The sequence below is a fragment of the Chaetodon trifascialis genome, chromosome 16 (assembly GCF_039877785.1).
Source record: "Chaetodon trifascialis isolate fChaTrf1 chromosome 16, fChaTrf1.hap1, whole genome shotgun sequence".
Lineage (NCBI taxonomy): Eukaryota > Metazoa > Chordata > Actinopteri > Chaetodontiformes > Chaetodontidae > Chaetodon > Chaetodon trifascialis.
The window spans coordinates 14316301-14331779 of NC_092071.1; the positions used below are offsets into that span (position 1 = coordinate 14316301).

Here is a 15479-nt window from a genome sequence, read left to right on the forward strand (position 1 = left end):
AACCTTCCACAGATCTGTGTCTAGGCACAATCCTGTTGCAGGTCTGGAGACACTTCTCTTGACGTCACTTTACTTTTCACTTAGACTTACACCATCAACTTTGAGACCTTCTATAGACAGCAGTGTGCTTTTCCTAATTATGCCCAATGAATTCAGTTTGGCACAGGTGGCCTCCAATCAAGATGTTGAAGCATCTCAAAGACCAGCGATGGAGGCAGGATGCACCAGAGCTCGATCACGACTGTCATGAGAAATGCTCTGAATACTTATGTAAATTGGATATTTCAGTCTTTTCCTATTCATAAACTAACAAAACACTCTAAAAAGCTGTTTTTGCTTTGTCATTGTGAAGTATTGTGTGTAGCTGAATGAGGAAAAAATTACCTGAATCCATTTAACAATGAGGCAACGTGGATGCAGCTTCTATCCTTAAAGCATCCTTTCTGCTATTGCTGAGCACTGCACGGCTCCACTGTAGCAGTTATGATCTACAGGCTTTTTTATGGTGCATTTACCTTTCTGATTCAAAACTGGCCTATGAAGCAACTTCAATATCCGCCGACTTTGTGTTGCTCTTACCTGTCTGTACCTGGCGAGGCTCCGACCGTCTCTTGCTCTTGTTGCGCTGCCGATTGATTTCATCGACCCCTTCGGATTCATCGATGTGCAGCAGCGCGCTGGCCGCGCCGTTTCGGTTTTCACAACTCTCGCTGTCCTCCGCACCTGTCAAGACCAGGAGAAGGTCTTTAACACAAAAATTAACAGAAACGGCTCGGTGTAAAAGCTTAAGCTAAGACACTCAGAGACGTGGTTGATGCACAGTCTTCCAGTGTTGTTTTAAAAGCAATTTAATAGACAGGGGTGCTGACCATAAGCAGCTGCCCAGGCCACAGGCATGAAGTCCTTGCTTAGAGACACGCTGTCATACGAGCGGTCGTGAGTTACTGGCTCTTCACCTCCTACCACCACCTCCATATAAACCTCATCAGTCACCTTGGACCCACCTGTAGATGAGCCCAACATGTACAAAACCAAAAAACTAGTGACGTTTAGTTTCATGACAGTCATCCCCGCTCGTTAGATCCAAGTGACTCACCATGGTTTCCTTGATTGTGATGAGAATCCCCAACAGACATGTACACCATCTTCTCTCTGAGTGCCTGGCCTGAAGACTCAGTTAACGCTACGCTCTCTGTGTCTCCATCGCTGATGTCAACCGATTCCCCTGCAGAATAAAGAAGCCTATTTAATCTATTTAATCTCTTTAATCTGAGCCCACGACCATCCTGCCTGTAGTTTTTAAATAGGTAACTTCACCAATTCTTGTGACAGCCCGCAATCCAGTATAAAAACATTTTAAACCTAACGTAACAGTCTTCAGCAAGAGGAAAAATTTAAGTTTTTAAACATGAAATTTTAGACTTTTCTACACCTTTTCAGGCTTTGATAGATGTTTTGCAGTGATCACTAGTACTCAGGAGTAACGAAGGGTCAAATTACAGCCAAACAGGAGCTGGGGCTTAACTGTGACTCACCCATGTCATCCTCCCCAGAATCAGCCTTGAAGATGTACACCTTTATCACCTCCTGCCCATCCTCATCCTTCTCCACTTCCTGGTCCTCCACAGCTCCTTCCACAGTTACCTCTGTTCCATCCTCAGACACCATTTTACCAGCTTCGTCCACTGGCGAGGAGACACAGGCATCACATTCTATTAATGACATGCAAATGTATCGGCTCTGCCAGACATGAGCTGGTGACAGTGTTAATTTTGACAGCATGAACGCTTAATAACTCATCACTATTTATGTTCGGTGAGGATGCAGCTTGGATTTAATTTTAGCACTTCGGGATGCCTATAAAATCTATCAAATCGATCACAAGCAACACTATTTTTGCACAAGCTACTCCAAATACTCAATAAACGTTTGGAGATTTAGTACCATTTGTTAATCTCTTTTATCTCAAACACTCCACAGCATTTATATGCTGTTAGTAGTCCTTCTGTACCTAAAGACAATCTCAAAACATTTACAAAACATTGTGCATCCAGTATCCCACAAAGTTCAGATTAAATTCTCACACTACATGTTAATGACTCTGCTTCATACCTATCTTCAGACTGAGCCAAGTACCACTTTGGGTGGTTTGACAGAGAAAATGTACAGTGATGCACTCGGTGCTGTGTGATTGCTGCAATTATTGCAGAATTAAAGGAAATTGGCTGCTTGTGCTAATTATGTGGCTATGTACCACAGAGGTTGAACTTTAACATTTGTTACAGTTCACAAACTCAAGTGTCAGGAAGTTCGTCTTCTTTAGACCAACAAAAACCATCAGAACAGATAGATAGTGAACATTAACCTGGAACAGGAACTGCAGATAACAATAATCCTTTTGGCACATTTACATGATTAATGAGGACTGCCCCTGATAAATAGAGAATTAACATATGAAGCAAATCCTGTGTGAAAACTTAACAAAAATCACTGTTCTGGATTTTCAGTCAGCCTATAATCAGCCTAAATTCTGTCATGTAAGTAAACCTTGTCTAGTTTTATTCACATTTTATTTTACATTTAGCCACATATATGCATCTCTTCCATATGACCATATGCTTTCCAGAGTGAACGATGGCACATTTGAATGCAGAAGAGTACACTTACAGGATATCATCAGATAATCTCCACAGCCATCTTGGTCATCCTCCTGCTGCTCTGGGTCCAGCCCATCTTCAGGGATGTCTCCCATGGCAACACCTTCCTCCTCGCCCTCCAGAGCCATCACACAGGTTTCTACAGCGACATCTTCATCTTCATCGCAGTGCACATACTCAGAAACCACATCCTCAACAGCATCCTGGATGACTAGCTCATCTGGGGCAAACCTGTGCACTGCCATGCCTTCCCCCTCACCTTCTGACACCAACACAGTCTCTTGAAGCTCCACAACAAACTCCTGCCCGCCGGCACCACCCTCATCTGGAAGAAGCAGGATTACCCAGTTAACCAGATAGGTGTCAAGAGCAACGGTTCAATATGTGTGGATGTTTTAAATGGTGCATTCAATGTCATAACTGATTTCTTAATGAGATCATGCAACCATAATGTGAACTTTCAATGAACGACCATCTCATCTCGATCCAGACAACACTTTTACATAAATCATTCAAATATCTCAGGTTATCTGGCTAACCAGAGTCCTGCTTCTTAAAATATCCCAACACTACCATATTCATCAGAACTCGCATACACCCACACTTCATTCTTTACACTTTGTGCATCTAAAAACACACATTAATAAGCATGGCTAATTACCCGATCCGTGTAATATTATTTTAGGCTCTTCAGAATGTATTGCAAGCCTGGTGACATCCTCATCCATTGTCCTCGCACTGCATTTGTTACTGGAAAGCTGAAAGCAAATGACAGAAAACTTAGATCTTCGGTGAATGATGACGAGAGAAAAAAAAATAAACAGAAAGGAACAAAGCCAAACAAATCCAGGCAATCTCAACAATTGATAAAGTTAGTTGTTCATTATTAAACTATTATTCACCTAAGTAATGTAATGTATCCTCACGCATTATGTCATACATGCACAGTAATCATTTTCAGTGTGATACAAAGCAGATTGGACCAATTCACTGTACGTCACTCAAGCCTATTGTCTCACAAGATGCAATAACTGCGTAATAGAGAACATGTACTGACACTTCTCTTTAAAGAGTTTCCTTGTGCTGTGTGTGCTAAAACTGTAAATCTCAAGCAAATGAATCTATATCCACTCAAGCAAAAAAATCATGCATGTGTCAGTGATCATTAATGTGATTTGAAACCATTTGAGTTTTATAACAGAAAACCAGATGATGCAGACCATAAAATGTGATTGTAAGATTGTGTGCCAAGCGAAACAGAACTAATTTCTTTCCCAGATGCACCCACAGAGAGCCACAATGCCCTGGTCATCCTTTGCTGGCTGGATACAAAATGGTGTGTGTGTTTTGTTAATTTGACATTATAATGTGATTCACATGATAGAGAAGTGACTGGCCTGGCGTTGCACAACTGCTGCAGCCTGACCACTGCCCTAACCGCTGATGCATATCCGTCCTTAGAAGACTATTGCAGCAATAAATACTGTATGTGCCAATTTGTGTCGCCTTGATAACATTTTGCACACTTGACTTTATTTTTTAAACCAGAAGTGGGGCTAAGTTTCAAACTGCAAGTATTTATCGGCTGCAACCACAATGTCTTGCATGGACAATTAGTATAATCAACTAATTGTTTTATTTTATTTTTTTTTTGGGGGGGGGGGGGGGGGGTGTCTGATACCAGCTTCTTTAATGTGAAGATTGGCTGGCTTCTTCACTCCTTGATGACAGTTAACTGAATATCTTTGGGTTGTGGACAAAACATTTGAGGCTGTCGTCTTGGGCTTTGGGAAACACTGAACAAGGTTTTTCACAATTTCCTGATATTTTATACCCCAAACAACTCATTGATTGATAACGAACAGATCAATCAACAATGAAAACAGTCACTAGTTACAGCCTGACTAAAAAGTGGCATCAAAGCATTATTAATTTGTAATTTTAACAGCACTTGTTCGTCGAATCAGCAGAAACTTTTCAAAGATCACCCTACCTCAAAAAGCCATATTTATGTAATAAATGTTATACTGATTTTATATACCTTGAAGCCATACTAGCTGCTCTGTTTTATATCCCTGTGTGCTGCATCCTGCTGAAATGTTTTAATATTTTATTTTCACGCCAACAACAACATAAAGTCACCTGATATAAAAGACATGGCCTTTTATATATACAGGGGACACTCAGTCAATAATCGATTCAATTCCCATTAAGACGACAGGTTCTAGCAGCATCGGCTTGGGTCTGCGACAAATGACAGCTAGTGATGTGACCAGTGGTATAATTGCATTGGCTGCGTTACAACTTCAGATAGCGAATTTTAACAAATATTTCTGCCCGACTGGCACTTCCTTCCCCGCTGACATGAAGGTGAGACAATATGCGACAAAAACGCCTTCCTGTCACCCACACACACACGCCCGCGCACACACACAGACACGGGGGGATGCGGAGATGTAAACAGTGGCGTGGACGATGCATCCGGGGTGCCGTTTTATCTCCACTCAATGTCCCATCCCCCACCTCCAGGTGAAAAATGATGACAACGGTGTGTGGAGATGCGGTGACCAACACAGCGCATCAGTGTGCTGAAAGGTGCCGCCGACACATTAAAACCTACTCGGCTGATCTGACTAACTCAGCTCCTCATTCATGCGAGCCTAAAGACAGAGACGGGAGACGGTTCGCGGTAATGTCTTCAGATGACCACTGGAGTATCGTTAGCACTGATTACACACAAGTCCGACTGTCACGGCCAAAACACATATATTGCAAGACCTGGTAGCAGCGACACACATGCAGTATGATAAAGACATATAATAAAGGAGGGAGGTTACGTGAAATCCACACTGGCGCGGCTCTGTAGCAGCCAGCTAGCTGGAGGAGGCTAAACACACACTCATTTTCTAAAACCGATTTCCATCACACTAGCGTCCGCCATTTTGTTAGCTTGGTGTCTGGACAAATGCTAATTTTAACATTAATTGAAAATACCCCCTGCAATGAGAAAATGCTGTTTGCGCCTCTGTCGAAGTATATAACACACATTAACTGTTACAATCGATTACAAACGATATTAGCCAACGACAGCCGGCGACTGCAAAACCCCGCTCCTTTCAGCAGGCTGGCTAGCTAACCGGATAGGCCACAATTGCCAATTACGGCCTCTATAGAGGCCTGGGCCCGAGAAGAAAAGGCCCACCCTTTGCGGCCTCTCAGCGAGAATAAAGAAATAAATTAAAATATCACATGCATGCAAAAACAAAGACACGCGGACACGCACCAAAGCAAACCTAGCTCTACAAACGGGCGCCCCAGGAGCAAAAATGACCCGCGTACCAGATTTATGCTGCAGGGATGGCCTCCGTCCGCTCCTCGGCTTCCCAGGCCGCCTGGTTCCCCCAGACTCGGGCAGGATTCAGTCGGGAATTTTGTGTTATTTGGGCGGGCCGGAGAGGAGCAGAGGAGGAGGGGTTAGGGGTTGTTTCTGGAGCTCCGCTGAAAGCAAAGCAGGACGTCTGGAGCCAGATCTTGTCATGCTACAGCCCCCCGCTCCTCCAGCTCCGAGGCCGCCGTCAGCACGACACGTCACAGCCCGAGAGCAGCAGGAAAATGCGGAAGGGTTGTGGTGGAAATCACACCGGCAGGCACCAAACAGGCCAGAGTCTGAGGACCGCCGTGCAAATGGTTTATGTCAAAACGTGCACTGTAGTGTTAATTTTAATTAGTTCATGCCCTCAGGTTGGTGTAGCTAGTAATGGGCTGAGGACTGCTTCAGTTCCGCATACAGCAGAATGGTGTGTGGCGGTGAGGTGGACAATAAAAGGTGATTAAACTATGACCTCCAGACAGAGCATCCGACATTTAAACAAACCGCTGCCTAGTTTCAGATCAGACACCCGAACACAGAGTGTCAGCCCCATGATGTGACTCGATTGTTTGGGTCCGTCCATTTTTCCAGCTGATCAGAGGTGAGAATTAGATTTAGATATATTTTTTAAAGCCAATAAATGACAAGTTAATTACTGGAAAAGAAAACAGACAGGCTTATAAAGGTTGTAATGTTAACAGTAAAACCTTTTTTTTCTGCAGGCAGATGTGGAAAGTAAGAGAATATGTTTACCCATATACGTTTACCCATCACATGTATTTGAAGTACGATTTTAAGCAGTGGTAGAGTAGATTTACTCATATAAAAGTTGTAATATGCTAATATTTGTTCTACATTTCAGAAGAAACCACTTATTTTTGCTTAAATACGTTTATCTGACAGTTAAGTTACAAATTGATGTATTACATACAAAGTTATCATCAGCCTATCGCACACAATACATGGTATTGTACAGGTACAATGTACAACAGGTGAAATGAGTTCCAGTTAAAAATCCTACTACTGTTAATGCATCAGTAATAATAATCTAACGCTGACAGGGGCGATTCTGCTGCACATGAGTAGTTTTAATATGTTGTCTTGCTACTTTTTACTTCATTAAAGGATCTTCAAACTTCCACCACTGATTCTAAGATACTTGCACATGAAGATTAACATGGTCTTATAACTTGGTAACTGCAATAGTACAAGCAAATATTGATTCCTGGCTGCATATGACTAATTAAATTCAGATGTTACTTAAAAATGTATGGATTTATTGTAATGGCAGTAAAAACAAATATGAATGCAAAACAAAGATGCTCCTTCTGCAAATGATTGTTCCACTGTTTCCAATCTGGGGTTCAGTCCCAATAGAGGTTTATGAGATGAAGGTTTTGAAAAAACAAAACTTAAAATTGTGTTAAGCTATAGCAAAAAATATTCAGTACTTAGCATTGTTGTTCCCAAATCTCTGTGTTCAATCAGCAGATTAACTGGAATTAGCTCATTATCAAAGATGACAGTTGATTTTTAAATGTATTTATTAAGTCTGTGCCAAATCACTGACCAGAAAAACAAAACAGGATTATTGCCATCACCAGCACGTTACAGTAAGTGCTATTTGGCACTCATTTTCAGCAGGTCCTCCTTTTCGATCTCAAACAGGCGCCAGCCCTCCTCAGAGGAGAGATCGGCTGCTCCTCTTCGCTTGTAGAACTCAATCGACTTGGTGTTGTTTTCTGCTACTATGAAGTGCATGCTGCTACAGCGAGTCTTCACCGCCGTCTAGGGGAAGAAAAGAGCAATAAAACATAAAACTCAAGAACATATGACAAGATTAGATTAGGCTGAGTCCAGTCAAGGTCCAGCTGTACACTGGAAACCGTACCTCACTCAGGACCTTCAGGATTTGTGAACCGATGCCAAGACCTGGTGAAAGATTAAATGTAGAGTGTAATTAAAACAGTTAGCACATGAGTGTGCCTGTAAAAATGTCCTTAAACCTTTCCTCTGTAACTGATTAACCTTTACCATCATGCACTATACATAACACCTGTTGCCAGCCTTACCACGAAACTCCTGCATGACATAGAAGTCTTCCAAGTAGAGAAGCTTTCCGATCCAAGGGTCGTAAGTGAAGTAGTACATGGCAAAGGCGATCACAGTGTACTCTAGAGGAAAACACCACAAGGTCAGGGTTGAGTTTAAAGGCTAAACCTTTAATTTCTTAATACGACTCTGACATTGTGACGAGTTGTGTTTTTACCTTCTGAGCTCTGACCTTTCGGGACTTCAGCAACCAGGCAGTGATAGAATGGATGATCCCCAAAGCCGTCTTCAAGTAGATCTACAAGTGGGACATTGCTTTAATGAGAATGCATGAAGAAAAGTAAATATAAAACGTTTGCTTGTAGTTCAACATAAACTAAAGCACCTTTCTCGCTCAGCAAGACCTTGTCCTCCATCTCCTCAAATTTAGCAAGCTCCTAAAAGGCAGAAAGATAAGAGATCTGGTGTCAAATGGCCCAACTGTCTCATTGGTGGTTAAAATATCAGGCACTGAACATTTGGCTTACCTTTATTAGCCGCAGGATATCAGACACGTCCTTGGGTTCAGCTTTCCGTAATATGAAACGGGCCATTTTCTCTTTTTACTCTTTTTCCCTTTGGTCAATACTCCCCTAAATGTGAATAAAAGCAAAATTTGTTTCTTCATCCGCGCCTCAGGAGTACATCCCCGGCAATGAATTTAGAAAACCACCAAATAGTGAATTGCAGTCAGTGTGTCGCACAGAGTGGTACAGCAGCTTCAGTCACTTCCCTTTTATGTATCCCTGGAGGAGGTAAACCCATTCAATGATCCATATTTGGTCAAACAGCCCTTTACATCCTTTTGTTTTCTTCTTCAGTGGACTCCTTATCTAAGTGGGGATTATTACTTAATTTGAAAGCTGTAACAGTAATTATTAACCAGACCTGGAAAAATACATGACCTAGTGCAGATAATGTCTGCACAGCTGAGTGAAGAATAACCCATGTGTGAAAATGAAAACTAAATTTAGCAATAATCCAACTGTTCCATTTCCCTGTTTCTTTATTGCTTAGGAAAAAGCATCAATGCCACGTTAACCAACTCAGTTTCTTCTGAGGTGATGTTAAAGTTTAGAATACACCATTTAGTCACCTTTCTACTGTGTTGATACTTGAATTTGGCAGGGGGTTTTTCTCTCTCATAATCCCAATGCAAACATAATTCATATTTTGAATGAATGCGTCAGGAATGTGGTGCCGGCTGCTAGTTTCCAAGGCGAGATGTGGAAAACACCAGAACACCACAATATGTGTGATGGTACTTATACACTTTCTCTCTTGACTTTCACATTGACAGCTGTTCCTTCCCTCTGTGATGCAGGCTTTGAAAAAGGTATGACCTGAGCTAAAGCTGCCATTTCTTTCTGACCCTCGGTCTAATGAATGCATGAGACCAGATAGACGGCATTTTAGGAAAACACATTTTTATTTGTACTTTCTCTAACTGGTGGATTTCACAGACTGGGACGACAGAAACGAAGATCAGTTCAGCTTATCAAAATACTTCAGCTTGCCTGAAGGGTCTGGAATGATCTGTGGGGAAGAATTTATTGAATTAGTGCACGCTAAATATTTCTTATGACAATAAGAAATAAATACAGACAATGGAAATATACTAGAATATGCTATAAATCAGGCTGTGACTAATGTAGATCCCTGACGATGAACTAGTCTGCTAGTATCCCAATTATTTATTAGTTTCCATTTAACAATTAAAAATGTGGCTTATGTTTAAAAAGCTGTATTTTGCTGAATAAGTACATTTTGTACAAACATCAGGAGCATCTTATTATGAAACCACCTATTTTGTGAAATGTAACTTATTTGTGAAATGTTAATGCTTTTATTTTTGCAAAACAAATGCCATTGAAACAGACACAATATTTGTTATTGTGCTAGCTGGAGGCAGACAAACTGATTTGCAAGTACATGTGCACCCTATTTGAGATCTTCCATCTATTATTGCAGTGTTTCCCAACCACTGTGCCGCGGCACGTAAGTGTGCCGAGAAATCATCAGGTGTGCCCTGGAAGATTATCCAATTTCACCTGATTGGTGCTCTAAGGCTTAGAGCAGCAGTCCCCAACCACTGGGCCACGGACCGGTACCCGTCTGTGGGCCATTTGGTGCCGGGCTGCACAGAGAGACTGAACAAAAAGTATTCTATTGATCATCAGAGTCTGAAAGAAGTTTTATTTTGAAAACCAGGTGCATCCGCCTGTGCCTCTGTACACATGTCAAAACGCTCGTCTCGGTCACGTGATACAGTAGTAAAAAACGTAAGCCCACAAGCTAGCAAAAATTAGTGAAAAAACAAACATCTTTGGAGAGCTTCCTCGGAAGGGGAAAAGGCCAAATGATGAGACAGAAGAAGAGCCTACAACTGCCTAGAAAAAGAAAACTGCATTTAAGAGACAATATCAGCAGTCCTACTTAAAATAAGGGTTTATCGCACCAAGCCGCGCAAATGAGGCAATGAAGCCTTCTCGTTGAAGAGAAACAAGCGCAGGGCTCCCACTAATTACAACTACATTCAGGGTAATACTGAGTTGTATTTTTGATCATTTGTTTTTATTCGTTTCTATGCCGGTCCGGCAAATTATTGCTTTAAGTGAAACCGGTCCATGGCGCAAAAAGGTTGGGGACAGCTGGCTTAGAGCACCAATCAGGTGAAATCTTCCTGTGTGCCTTTATTCAGTTCCTGCAAGAATATCAGCTTTATGTTGAACTAAACAGGCCCAGGTTTCACACTGAGTAAGTAAATTGAGTAAATTGAGACTAGATGTTCGCTATATTTTGATAAATATACTTTTTGTGACATTTGTATTTGATGGTGTGCCTTGTGATTTTTCTAATGTAAAATGTGTGCCGTGGCTCAAAAAGGTTGGGAAACACTGTATTATTGAACAACACTAGTTAGTCACAAAGTATCCAAATAAGTCACAGCCCTGCTGATACTCACTGTGTCACTGCCTGGCTTCCATCCTGCGGGACACACTGTAAAAAATGACACAACTCCAGTCAGCATGACTAAAACAACTGTTAGTTTCCAGGTACTGCTGCATTACTCCATTATAGTTATGAAAAAAAAAAGACTGTATAAAAGAGGCGGACGCAGGCCACAGGTATGAAATGTGAAGCCAATGTGGCCCCCTGATGGTCAGCAGGGGAAGACTGCATTGGTTGCATAAGAAGTATGATTGTACAGAAGTCTAATCGAATATTATCCTACTACTCAATTGATTTATTACCTCAGTGAACAGTTTTCTGATGAGTTTATATCTATATTTAGGTCTCAATCGCTAGTTTCAAGTCTTCTTCATGATATTCATTTAGGAAATTACGGTCCCACTTGTGTAAAATAGGCTTTAAGGCAGGGTATGCTTTGGGACATGGCTACCTTATGATTGAGTTACACCCGTCAACCTGACAGTCGACCTGTCGGTCAGGATTGAGGTGTAGCAATGTGTAACCATGGCGTTGTGTACATTTAAGTACATTTGTCTTCAGCCTCTTTTTTGATAGCCAAAATTAGCATACCAAAGTATGTCGTAGTATTTTAAAGTCTATGAAAATAAATTAACTTTCCAGTTGCCATTTGCTTTAAATAAGCTTCCCGTACCTTCTCCGTGTTTGTCAGTGTACTGGAAGGCCTGCACCAGCCGCAGAGTCTCATCCACGGATCTCCCCACCGGAAGATCGTTCATGGTGATCTGCCTTAGGATGCCCTTGTTGTCAATGATGAAGAGTCCCCTGCGAGAGATTCAAGCATGACTCACTGATAGTTGTTTACCGTTTACTCCTAAATGGTGGTGAAGCACATTTGTCCACACTACAGAAGCATCCAATGTGATTTGTACACTGTAAATTTTAAAGTGCTACAGGTTAGCACATTGATGACACCTAAACCAGTTTCTTTCATACCTGCTTGTATAACTTATTACTTTTTATTTGCTCCCAAAGCACCTCAGAGTGGTGAAACAGTGTCATATAAGAAGCCCCTCTCTTTAAGTTGATCACCTATAAACCTTTGACAATGGCCATAAATGTAATTGTGAAACTGCACCTCAGTGTGTGTCCCTGGTCCTCCAGGTAGACTCCATAGTCTTTGGAAATCTGGTGAGTGAGGTCTGACAACAGAGGGATTTTCATTGGTCCAAGTCCACCCTGCTTCCTGGCCGTATTGATCCTGATAATGACAAGAAATGACTGTACGGTTTGTAATTTGCAATCTAAAACATTAAAAAAGCACCCACTCCCCTTTAGGAAAAATATAACACTAATTAAATTAAAATAAATTTCAAAAAATTCTAAAGTATCTTTATTGCACTTCAGTTGACCATAGCCTCTATTAGTGGTCATCTGTGGGAGCAATGGGTACAGCAAACCTACCATGCCAGGTGGGTGAACTGGGAGTCGACAGAGCAGGCGACCACCTCTGTATTGATGGCAAGAAACTCATGCACCCTATCGCTGAATGCAATGATCTCAGTGGGACAGACAAATGTGCTGCAAAAGACAGAACAAACACATTTACATAAGAATACACTCTGTGTGCACAGCAACAGCAACACAAACCAAGTGATGATGTAATGTTACTCACAAGTCCAGGGGATAGAAGAAAAAGACGATGTATTTGCCTTTGTAGTCCGACAGCTTCAGCTCCTTGAATTCACCATTAATGACGGCTGTTCCCTCCCAGTGTGGTGCAGGCTTTGAAACTGAAGCAGGAGGAATACATGGGTTGATAAAAGCAGAAATTTTGTTGCTGACCAAATGTCACGTGTATTTCAGGAAAAATATGCACAGATAAAAAGATGACAGTAGAGCTTTTAAATGGCACATTGTGACTATTTTCACACTTTTAGAGGTGCTCGTTGAACTCCAATATATGCTTTGAAGCCATAAGGTTAAGTGTGTGTATCTAAAATGAAGTGTACTATAACTTTCTTAGAGGCACTTTAAATTGGATTTTTTCACTTTAGCTCTGAGTCTAATATTTGTATTCTTTATAATATCTGTATTCACATTTTGTTCTGTACTCCCGTGTATCATAACCACTGTTTAATTACTTACTCATATTCTATTTACTGCACATTATTGCTCTGTTTGTCATTTTCTTATACATACGTGTTCTTTCAAACGTTTCCCAGTGTTGTTTTTAAAATGCTCTTTCCTGTTTATATTTTTTCTGTCCTAACCAGATGCAGTCGATAGAGATGACAGCGAAAGCTAAATATTAAAGAAAAAAAGAAAAATCAAAGCAGTGTGTAGTTGTGGTTGTGAAAAATCAATATTTAAATCTTTATTGCGACACATGACAAACAGAAAAAACTGCATTAGTGAGGAGGAACAGAGGCCACATAATTATAATGACTAACTTTATATTTATTTACAAGGCTGCATGTTATAGGGCCTCATGCATGATCACATGAGTTTAATGGATGCCTCTGATGGTTTACAAGTGTTTCTGTTATTTTGTCTGCCCCTCAGTTATCGTGAGCAGTCTTGGCGCTGGGCCATACGCCGTCATGTGTCGAAGGGGCGGAGGGGAGGAACTCACTCCAATGCATTTCATCGAATGACGTGTCCTACAAAAACCTGAATCTGATTAAAAGTTTAATAACCTTTCCCACTGTCCACCGAGAATTGAATCATAAGGCAATCAAACAAGAAGACAGGCTGCGGGCAGACGCTGTCAGTTTGTTTCTATTGTCCTGACAGCAGGAGCAGCACGCAGAGGCTGAAGCAGCAGCTGTTTGTCATGCAAGCAAACCTGTGCGCGCTTCCATTACGCACAAAACACCGACTGCGCCTACGGCTGAAATCAGGCGAGAAACTCACTCTTGGCTTTGCTGAGGTGTAGGGAATGGTCAGACACAGGCACTCGGAAAGCCTCTCCAGGATAGACGTGTCCTCCCGCGTAGTTGTGACACTGGGAGTTTTTCACATGAGCGCCTTCCTCTGCAGAAGTGACCGTGGTGAGGAGGAGGAGAGCGGCACAGAGCGCGCAGAAGAGCTCTGTTTTTACATTAGTGAGGAAGAGAAACTCCATTGTGCGGTCTATTGGAGAGCACGTAGCCACTTTAAGGCGATGTGTTTGACTCCGTTGGCAGGATTTGAAGAGACCTGCTTCCTCCTCCTCTTCTTCTTCACTCAGGTTTTGCAGCAGCGGGCCTCCTTATTGTTGCATTACTGCCATCTTCTGGAGTTAATTAGCTCATTTTGCCCGCTTCATTCGCCACATTCTTTCCCCTTCAACTCAACTCAATAAGTGCATAAAATGAATACATACACAAATACATACGAGCCCTTGTCATCATTCAAAATGTTTTCCTCTGATGCCTGCGCTCCATGTCCCCCTGCTATCCTGCACACTGTCTCCACATGAGCAGACAGCTGCTTTCTCTCAGACTGCGGTCCTATTTTTGCTGTAATGTTGCAGTTATTATCACAAATACTTTTCTGCACTTTCTTGGTCATTTCAAACCTATCATAGTCTGAAACGTTGTTTTTAAGTGCTGAACTCACTTAAACATTTTCATAAATAATGAAAAATCAATCACTCCGACATTGTTTGCCACTTCCTCTGAGCAGCTGAAATGGTTTCTTTTTCCTTTGTTCTTTATGCTGCTGTGATTGTGTTCTCATCTTCGCAGATTCGTGTCTTCAACTGTTTTTGACTAAAATGAAGCTTTATTCTGGACAATAACTTGATTTTTATTTGAATCACTCCCATTTTCAAAAGATGCTCAAGCCTAAAAAGAAAGGACGGTGCTTCTTGGTAATAATGAAGCAAAGATGAACATGATCAAAGTGAAGAAATGTGAATTTGATCTCAGCAGGATATTTTTATATCCTGAAGAAGCATCTTTCAAAAACTTCTGAAAAGACAGTGAACTCATTTATGAAAAAAAAAAAATTATTTATTTTAAAAAAAGAGTACAATAACAAATATACTCCAACACTGCAGCTCTCCTCCACTTCACTTGGCCTTCTGCAAGATCTTTGTCAGAGAGTGTCTTTCATTGTCCGGAACAATGTTTGTCCACAGCTTCAGAAAGTCTTTGTGGAGGGCGAGTTGGTGGAGCATGATTTGTCCGTGGCGCCTGTGAAGAGTCAAACTTCTAATTTAGGACAATGTTCAAAAAATATATTTCAGATTTTAAAAACACTCAGCTGAGAACAAACAACCAACAGCCACAAATCACAACACTGTGCAAAGTCCCACACTGTTTTTCTCACTAACTTTCTAGAACTTGATAACCCACCTCACTTCTGGTGCACCATCCACACACATTTTGGCCACAGCAGTCAGGAAGCGCTCAGTGAGGCTTCGTCCTGCCGTCAGGATGTGA

At 41.5% G+C, this 15479-nt stretch overlaps 3 protein-coding genes across 7 annotated transcripts in view; all 3 read right to left on the minus strand.

The window, feature by feature from the left end:
• The window catches only part of LOC139344607 (zinc finger X-chromosomal protein), a 145241-nt gene extending 138910 nt beyond the window's left edge, over positions 1 to 6331 (minus strand). For 2 of the 5 annotated variants that reach the window (XR_011603174.1, XM_070982908.1), the window contains exons 1-7: positions 5997 to 6329; positions 3319 to 3415; positions 2668 to 2982; positions 1536 to 1685; positions 1097 to 1225; positions 870 to 1004; positions 580 to 723 (exon numbers count right to left, since the gene is read on the minus strand). Coding sequence is in view for 4 of the 5 variants with exons in the window: in XM_070982908.1 (XP_070839009.1) it covers positions 580 to 723; positions 870 to 1004; positions 1097 to 1225; positions 1536 to 1685; positions 2668 to 2982; positions 3319 to 3385 (940 nt within the window). In the remaining variant the exon portion in view is untranslated. Of the gene's footprint in view, positions 1 to 579; positions 724 to 869; positions 1005 to 1096; positions 1226 to 1535; positions 1686 to 2667; positions 2983 to 3318; positions 3416 to 5996 lie in introns of all 5 variants that reach the window. The other 3 variants (XM_070982910.1, XM_070982912.1, XM_070982911.1) reach the window with 3 other exon arrangements.
• A 1316-nt stretch (positions 6332 to 7647) lies between these two features.
• Positions 7648 to 8672, minus strand: LOC139344719 (diamine acetyltransferase 1-like). Its single transcript, XM_070983068.1, has 6 exons — positions 8607 to 8672; positions 8465 to 8516; positions 8297 to 8377; positions 8100 to 8201; positions 7919 to 7959; positions 7648 to 7815 (listed from the first exon to the last, which is right to left on the minus strand). Exons 1-6 carry the CDS (start codon positions 8670 to 8672, stop codon positions 7648 to 7650), a joined length of 510 nt encoding a protein of 169 aa, XP_070839169.1.
• Positions 8673 to 9534: 862 nt separating this feature from the next.
• prdx4 (peroxiredoxin 4) lies at positions 9535 to 14269 on the minus strand. Its single transcript, XM_070982604.1, has 7 exons — positions 13966 to 14269; positions 12725 to 12842; positions 12514 to 12630; positions 12188 to 12310; positions 11744 to 11874; positions 11084 to 11118; positions 9535 to 9654 (listed from the first exon to the last, which is right to left on the minus strand). Exons 1-7 carry the CDS (start codon positions 14174 to 14176, stop codon positions 9604 to 9606), a joined length of 786 nt encoding a protein of 261 aa, XP_070838705.1. The 5' UTR covers positions 14177 to 14269; the 3' UTR covers positions 9535 to 9603.
• Between the last annotated feature and the right edge of the window lie 1210 nt (positions 14270 to 15479).